Source organism: Schistocerca americana, chromosome 1, assembly GCF_021461395.2.
Source record: "Schistocerca americana isolate TAMUIC-IGC-003095 chromosome 1, iqSchAmer2.1, whole genome shotgun sequence".
Lineage (NCBI taxonomy): Eukaryota > Metazoa > Arthropoda > Insecta > Orthoptera > Acrididae > Schistocerca > Schistocerca americana.
In genome coordinates this window covers 220610243-220619447 of record NC_060119.1, presented here as the reverse complement: position 1 = coordinate 220619447, position 9205 = coordinate 220610243, and the positions used below count along the sequence as shown (strand labels likewise).

General features: G+C 38.8%; 1 protein-coding gene across 2 annotated transcripts; it reads left to right on the top strand.

Moving 5' to 3' along the window:
- The first annotated feature begins 2262 nt into the window (after positions 1-2262).
- LOC124607243 (calmodulin) lies at positions 2263-6727 on the top strand. 2 transcript variants are annotated; one of them, XM_047139629.1, is made up of 3 exons: positions 2263-3363; positions 3781-3866; positions 6507-6727. In XM_047139629.1, the coding sequence occupies exon 1, from the start codon at positions 2335-2337 to the stop codon at positions 2782-2784; it is 450 nt and encodes a 149-aa protein (XP_046995585.1). In that variant the 5' UTR covers positions 2263-2334; the 3' UTR covers positions 2785-3363; positions 3781-3866; positions 6507-6727. The 2 variants fall into 2 exon arrangements, with proteins under 2 accessions (XP_046995585.1, XP_046995509.1); XM_047139553.1 differs by having other exon boundaries at positions 6502-6727.
- The last annotated feature ends 2478 nt before the right edge of the window (positions 6728-9205 follow it).

Here is a 9205-nt window from a genome sequence, read left to right as displayed (position 1 = left end):
GCTTTTGTACCATATGAAGAGACGTATTTCGGCCATTTTGTGCATCCTTTTTCGTTTCAATAAAACCTCATGTCATTTCAAGCATGTGTGTCAGTTTTTACCTATTTATATACATTATTCCGTGAAGTATTGAATTTTCAAACGTTAACGGACTTTTGCGTCATCTTTTACATAGGTAAATGAATTTCAAAAACCGGACATGATTGTCAAATGCATTTATATTTACAAAAGATCAGTAGTATAATATCTGTGTATAAGTACCAATATTATTTCCACAGATTACCTATAGTTCTGATATATCGTTGACATAGCTATCGGGCATTGCTGTACTAAGGATTAATACATATTTCGGAGCCGGAGCTGTAGTTAAGTCTCTGTACAAAGCTTCCTTACAATTGCTGTGGACTGGGCGCAGCAGCTTCGCGCGCCTACCACAACCAATCACGTTACACGATTTTGTAAACGTCTCTATGGTAACGCCCGTGTTGCCGGAGCTGTAGAGACCGCCACTGTTTTCGCCTGCAGCCATTTGAGCTTCGTAGCAACAGCAATCTGACAACAGCACTGCCAACTGTCAGAGATCAGCTTACGCCGCCGATCTGACTACAGTAACTCTCTTCAGTACTCCGATTGCGTTCCTTCTCAGTCCTCGCAGAACGGAAACATCCTTATCCGTGTTGGGAATCAAATCTGACCTGTCTACACTCATCAGACACTGTAGCCACTCACTTACCGCTCAAGAAGACTTACCTATTCGTATTTTCGTAGTGCACGTAAATCGAGTCAGACTGATGTTAGGTTGATTCCTTAGGAGGGGCACGTCTACTCCAGCTCTGTTTCTAACGACTTAGAAGAGACAATCTGCACATTCTTTCTCCTCTCATACATGTTCTGCAAGAGTTTTATCTTGAAGTGCTATTTATAATGGTGATGATTCTTGGAGCAACACGTGAATAAATGTACACATGTCACCTGATCCAGCGGTTCACTTCTCATTTATGAGGCGGAATGTGGGTCAAACATTAAGTGGTATCGTGTTGCAAAGAAAATGCTATATTAAAGATGGATGCGTCCGTTAACATAATATCACAGTCCCTGAAAAGACATGGAGACTTCGTCGAAATTAAGAATTTCCGGTTACTGTGGAAAAGTGTTTAACTTAGTTTGGAAAGTTACAAGGAGATGCGAGAGCCTATGAGAAACTTAATCTTGTTAGAGGAGTCTTCGTCCTATTCTACAATTAAAAACGTCATCTTGCGGTTCCCCATCTGAGACATTTTAATTAGTAACAATGACATGCATGTTTATACTGCGTCAACACGTTTTCTCTTTTCGTGAGATAAATGTGAGCTCTTCCATCATTTGCTATAAAAATAAATAGTCTGATACGATAACTGCTGCGAACGTTTCACGATTTGAGCTGAAATTCCTACTGTGTGTAGTGTTGGTTTCCTTTAAAATAAAATTCGAGCACATTGTTGCGGTTTATGTTACCTGGTACTATGTACATACACGGATTCCCTTTCATTAAGTATTAAAAACAGCGACACTTCTACTTGAACACGTGTCGAAAATTTACCGGTTAGGAACGGTCCTCATTTGAAACATTGCGGTAATGACATGAGTTTAACGTAAATTTTATTTACGGAGAATGAACACACTTGTCAGGTTTGCGACTTACAAAATGTCAGATCAGTAACTGCATGTAACGAGTTGTTTTTGCTTGTGTGACGAAACTAAATGTGCCGGTACTTTCCCAAGTCCCCGCGACAGTTTTACATCCATCACAGTTGCCTGCGTTTCATAAAGTTCATTTTTTTTGCAACGAGATTCCTACTGGCCTCACTAATACTTGGACATTCTGTGAAAATTCATTAGCTTGTTTTTATTTCTCATTTCTCTGTTACTATCACTGTATTGGATTTAAATTCTAAATCGTTCGACAACTGTCTTACCGAGGCTGGCGGTTGTGTGTCAGCGCCAATAATACTGGGCAGTTTTTGCGTAAGGCGAAAGAAGAACGGCTGAACATAATTTCATTAGGCATATTAGGGTAAAAGTACATTAGGCAAGGATCCGCGTCACGAAGAGTTAAGACGTCGCCATGCGGCACTGCAGACACCACGGTCGATAAGAACAGCAGACAGTCGCGTAGCTGAGCCACCGGATGCGCGCGCTCGCGGCTCTGCGCTTGTCGCATTGCAGGTGGGCGCCAGCCAATAGGAGCGCACCACTGCCTCTAGCCGCTGTTGCCGTTATAAAGGGGCGCGCCATTCGCTCGCGCGCATCCGGGCAGTGTAGACGTGTGTTAGCGAGAGCAGCGACGACTCAACCATGGCGGATCAGCTTACCGAGGAGCAGATCGCAGAGTTCAAAGAAGCCTTCTCTCTGTTCGACAAGGATGGTGACGGCACTATTACAACCAAGGAATTGGGAACTGTGATGCGTTCCCTCGGGCAGAATCCAACAGAAGCAGAACTCCAAGATATGATAAACGAAGTGGACGCTGATGGCAACGGTACAATCGACTTTCCAGAATTTCTCACCATGATGGCGCGCAAAATGAAGGATACGGACAGCGAGGAAGAAATCAGAGAAGCATTCCGCGTGTTCGACAAGGACGGAAACGGCTTCATCAGTGCCGCTGAATTGCGACACGTGATGACCAACCTGGGTGAGAAGCTCACCGATGAAGAAGTCGACGAGATGATCAGAGAAGCGGACATCGACGGTGACGGGCAGGTCAACTACGAGGAGTTCGTCACAATGATGACATCCAAGTGAAGTGCCGGCTTTGTGGTGCGGGAGAGGCGGGTTTTTCGGGACGCTTTACAGAGATAAAAACACTGCATTTCTGCTTTCCATTATGAACAAACGATACACTATGAAACAATGAACTGAGTAGAAGAACTCGTGTATTTAAATCGTCGTGTGATGAAGTGATAAACCAACGGATGAAACTAAATTTTTGTAAAAAAAATTGCCCTCGACCTTTACCCCCCTTATCACATCACCTACTTAACTATGAGGTTTGTTAATCATAATGTGTAATGTTACACTTAGGAGTGCATATTTGTGTTGTATAGTTTAAAGACTATTTCCTGCGTTGTGGACCTATTTTCCGGTCAAAAAGACAGTCTTCGTTTGTTAGTTTCGGCCCGGCCCGTCCGGGCCCAACTAGTTCTTATCGATTAGGTCTCCTACATTTTCCTGTGCGGCCTTCCTTCCACAGCATGTACAGAGTAGTAGTTATTCTAGGCAGATTTCAGACTTGGTTCGTTTTCCATATTTAGTGTCTGCAAAGTACCAAATCAGCAGCGACCTGTGGAGCATTTGGTGCGGCCTGCGGTGCTACTTGTGGAGGTGAGTCGCAGCTGATGTTTGTAACAATTTTATAGTGGAAGTACGTGTTGCTCACTACGACTTGCCACGTAAAAAGTTTTCCAGGCATACATATGTCTTTGTGGATTCTGATAAGATGTTAATGGTTCTGATAGCCAAGAATGCATTCATTAAATGTTAAATGTAATAACGTAGTACAGTAGCTCAGCCTGTACACACTTTAATAGCCAACGCTATTGTGGGAAAGTTATTTTTAGTAGCGGTCGGCGTGGGCACTTGGATTCGGTTGCTGACGACAGTTTTTAGAAAGTTATGTGGTGTTAAAGTAGTGAACGCTTTCGCTCTTTAATTACGTATTTTATTGAATACCTGTTGCTACTAACCTTTGCTGATCAAATTCAATAGCATTGTTTTTATTGTAACGTTCGTGTTTTCCAGGGTCTTCGAAATTGCAAGAAATACTGGGCTCTTCCAGAAGACCTTTTTGGGGTAGATGCGTACTACGTCTTCAAGATTTTACGATGGTAGAGTATATATATTTTTTTCTACAGTCATTAATAAATTGACGATGCTTTTATTAACCTTGTTCATGAACAGTGAACATGTTTTGCACTATTCTTTCAATGTTTGTGTGGTGTAGTATTGTAAATGCCCCCGATTATCATCTTCTGTTTACTTTGCGAATTGTTGACCAATACATTGGGGAGCAGAAGGAGTTTTGTAAGATGGTTAAGCGGAACTGCTTGGTTTCGTAACTAAAATCTGCGAAGGAACTTTGTTATGAGTTGGCATGTTTTGACATATGTCATTACGCTTCATAATTGAGCTATATTTATTGCACACTAACATGGGCCGATTTTGATGACTACGTGAATAGAGCTTTTGCAGTAGTAATAGTGGTGTTCAGAATGATTGTCCTTGCTTGCTGTGTAGCTAAATTAGAATTAAACAAATCTGTTGACGGGCTGTCGTGCTGAAATAGTTGGATATTTCTTGACTTCAGTATTTGGCTTTAATTTCATAATAATTAGGTTGATGTTTTGTTATGAACTAATGGTTTGATTGTGGAAAAGCTTGGTTTTAGCCTCTGATGTGGTGGCTGTTGCTGACACTCCTCTTGCACCATTCCCACTTTGATTTGAAATATCCAGATTTCCTGTTTTCTCTGTCTGCAAATGCAGTGAAATTGGGGCACATAGTGAAACTGAAGATACCTAGTGTCATTTATCCAAAGAATCTTGTTGAAGGGAAGAATAAAATAAACAAACATAGGTCTTAATTTCATAACCATTGTGAACATGTGACCATAACGTAAAGTTTGTTTGCAAGCATTATTTCAGGGATCTTGATCTCAAAACTTAGCATGCATTGGTGAAATGCTGATTGTGCAGATGTGAATCTTAAGAGTAGCAGTTAGATTCCTCATCATGCGTTACTGCTCCTACACTTGTCTTTAGAATCACCTTTCTGAACACGTTGTGAAAGTGAGTTACCATAATAAACAGCTGTGAAACCAGTAAAATTTGTAATTTACGAGAAATATTGTTGGTCTTGACATGGAATCAGTTACAAATAGTAAAAAGATGGGCTTGTTTGCTAATTTTGTGTGTGTGTGTGTGTGTGTGTGTGTGTGTGTGTGTGTGTGTGTGTGTGTGTTTTAGCTGCTGTGTGCTAGCTACTTTGTGAGCTATTATAGTATAGTCCTACAAAAATTTCTTCTTCAGTAATAGGAATAAGGTGTTTGATAAGCATAAATGTTGAAACCTTTGAGCTGTTCTTATTATCCATTTCAGTCCCTTCTACACTGACAATTTTAAAGGTATTTGAAAACCAAATTCAATTTCATAGAATTGCCTGTATTACAATTTAATATATCATGTTCAACAGTTTGCATATGTATTAGGCTGCTGTGTGTTGTTGACGGATAACTGAAATCTTTTTGTATTTGTTCATACGTGGAGTGGAGGAAGTTACCACACACTTTCGAGAAGCTTTAAGATTTGTTATATACAGATTACTGTGATGCAATAGCAGCTTTGAAACTCCAGGTTGGAATATCGATAATACGAGGGAAAAGATATTTTTGCTCACTGTAAACATGACCTGTTTGGTTGCAGACAGGCCCAATGATAAGACACAGCTTTAGGCCAAAGCCTTCAGCAAAGTCAGTCTCTCTCTCTCTCTCTCTCTCTCTCTCTCTCTCTCTCTCTCTCTCTCTCTCTCACACACACACACACACACACACACACACACACACAACTTCCAATTAAAGATGATTTGTGTAAAAGCTATAATGAGTACAGTATGTCTGTTGTGCCTGTCTGCTACGTGACAGATTCTTTATGGTCAGTAAACAATCTCTCTTTCCTTACATTGTTGAAATATCACTTTGGTTGGTTTTAATGTCAGAGTAGGAAATGAGGCTTGCCTCCCTATTATATTGCTGGTGCTTTGCTTATGGCTTCTCATGTTCAGGAACCTGAGATTATGGAACTAACAGGTATTTGTCTTGTCCAAGTAGAATTGTTCAATCACCTTAAGTATTAATGTCTGATTACTTACAACTAATAATGCATCAGTGAAATTAAACAGCATTAATCAATGACTATTGCAGTGCAGTTGCACGTAGTATTCATTGCCGGGGTTGGTAGTAAGCGAAAGTACTATCTTCACAAGATCTGTAGCTCTGTTCATCCAGAACTGAGTTGTTAATACTGATTGAGTGAGTGGCATATGAATTGAGATGCAGGTGGGCGTTAATTAGCGTAAAGGTGCAAGTATCTGTAGAGGCAGTAAAGCATAAATGAACATCTAGATCTGAGCTTTAAGATAATTGTGATGGAGTTTTTATTCTGCAGAAGATATTGTGGCTAAGTGCGGGAAACATTTCTCTGCATGTAATTCTGCCTTTCATATGTAAATACTGACCACCGCATATCTTAGATTTCAACAGATTTATTTTCACTACTTACGGGTGTGGTGTTGATTTAAGAACACAGCTTTTCTGTACAGATGTGGCTTTGTGCCTTATGTATGAGCAATTTGTGTTAAATGTTGAGCTTGAATTGAAAATTTTCAGGTATTTTTGCCAGTATTCTTCACTTTGCTGGATTGGATAGCACTAAACATGTTACTGATAAGTTCTTTCCTTCTTTTCAGCACAGCAGTCATCGAAGAATTGTCTCCGCACAAGCTGTTGGTTCAGTCTGTGGTCTCCAAAATTCGCTGTAGCTGGTTTAAAATTGTGATGTTTTGACTTAATCTGTAAACATTCCAAATAATTTTCATTCATTCATTAATTTTAATACTAAATACATGACGTTAGTATGTATATTATACTGTTATTTAATTTTAAAGAAATGTTAATAAATTTAAGTGTTTAAAACTGCTGGGGTTCAATAATTAATCCCCATACCCAAAAACGCTGTTTCTGGTGAAAATCTTAAGTTGCTTTAATGAAAGTAGTAGGGCAGCTGTGGTTTTTCCAGTGTTTACTAAAAATTGGGCAGACTGGTTATTCTAAATCTTGATAGTTGGTTCAAATATTCTATTAGAAAAAAATTTAAACTTTTAGTTGCTATCACAGACTTTTGACCACTGTTTTCTTTTAACGGTGATCTAAGTGTTCCTTAATGTTGGCATGCTTTATTGATCTGTGGAGTTGAAAAAATAACAAATGGGTTGGGGGTTCATGAAAACTACAGCTGTGATTAGTAGTGAAGTTGAACTGACAAATATTTTTTAAGGGAATTACAAGAAATCGTGCCATATAAAAACTTATGTAAGGATTTCAATAGTTTCTTCTGAGTTTGATTTGTGATAATTTGCCGTTTGGGATACTGTATGTTGAAATGTTCTAATAGTTTGTTCAGGTTTTAGTTTCTACACCTTAGCAATGCAGAAAATTTTGATGGTTATTTATGGCTAAATTATTGATCAGAATGATATTCCAAAATCACTTGCACTAATTTTCAAATTCGTTTACCACAAGGAATATTTGTTGGAGGCAACAGTAAAATTACACACAAATGGCTCATAAGTGCTTAACCCCAAAGTGGCAGAATTACTCCAAATTAACATTTAGAAATGAAAGTTCTTTTAAATATGTTTTGGCAGTTCTAAAATTTTACCATAGAAGGAAAGATGATGTCCTTTCCCTGCAGTTTTAGTGTTAAGTGTGGCTTGTGCATTATGAATGAAAATCATTTAAATGAATAGGAATGAGACAATCTTGGGATTGGAAATGGGAATTACATGAATATTTCATTTAGGAAAGTATCAGTGTTGGTATGATTTTTGTAGTTACGATTAATGGTGACTAACAGAATGTGAGAGATGGTGACTGGTTCTCGGTACTGGTTTTTGCCTTTGTAGGACATTGGAATACATAGTAAGAGATAAATTTGTGCAAGCTCTTCCCCCTATTACAGAATCAAATGTCTCCTCTTTTCAATTTCCATAAACAAGTGATACTGATTGGCAGGTGTTAATGATAGATATAACTGATTGTTATGAATAATATTATTGAAGGGCCCAACATTTTGGGTATATCTTTCTCACATTTGCAGCCTTAATATTCTCAGTTTTTGGTATTAACAGTAGTTTGTCCTTCCTGTGTCCTAAAGCGCATTCATTCATATGTAGTTCAGCTGCTGCAGCATATAGCTTTATAATGACTTGCGCTCAGTTCTTTCTGTATTCACCTCTGTTGTGATTACATAATGTAGGCAGGCTTTTAGAATTTATACTAAATTTATGTTGCTTGCAGTTACATTGACCTGACTTTGGTAGAGGTGTGTGATCTACATACATTAGAAGTTTGCACAACTGGGGATGTGGGACCTGAGGGGGGAGAAAGGGGGGTAATATTGTGTGTGTCTGGCAGACTGCTGTAGTCATAGTTTCCATGGCATGTTTATATCACTGTAAGATTTGGCTAACTGAAGTCTCGAATTTCACTGAAGCAACTCAATAGTGCAACTGTTTATCTGCAATGCTGCACTGCAGATTTTCTGTAGAGAGGTTTTCAAAACATGCAGTTTTGTCCGATACCATCTGGTGTAAGATATTCTAATCATAAACTGGAACATAATTTGGGTATATTGTTTGACAGTTGTCCTCATACAAAGTCCAAATTGTGGGCATTGTATTACACGTGTTAATTTGGCCCAACTGGTAATTTATTTAATGGCTGATTATAAAGAAGTTGATGAATCTGGTTGTGGACTGAGTAGTGGGTTAATGCACAAGGGAGAAAATATACATGAACTTCATTGGTGTGACTCGCAGGTGAAACTTTGTTACAGTAGAGCTTACAAATTTGTTTCATATAGACTACTGACAGGAAAAATGATTAGCATGGACACACAAATGTATTGCTGTGTTAACAGGAGAGGCATGTGATTTCATTTGCATTGCTTTCGAGAGGAAATGTTTTAACGTCATTATAAGTAATAGGTTCCCCTTCTGCGTGCAGTTGCACCTCAATTTCAGTGACAAATGTAGCCTTTTTGTTCAGAAATTCGCCGTACGTTGTCTGCTTGTTGTGGGTCTTTCGTAAGATACAGAGGTTGATCTGCAATATCAGTATTTAACTATAATAAGGGTCAAATTTTTATAGTCTTGTTCACTGTCAATAAATTGAAATTATTGTGGGAAAATGAAATAGTCTTCCTGCAATATTGGAACAGTGTCCTTCAGAAAGCTGGCGAAGTACTAAATGGGTCAAAGGTGTTACATTGCATTAACCAAGTAGTGTTCTTTGTCCTGTTCAAATTTGTGTGTCATCTCGTGTTGTGCGCCGTTTCTGGAAGTGTCCTAATAATAGGTTATTTTTTTCAGGAAACTAATACCATAATAGAAT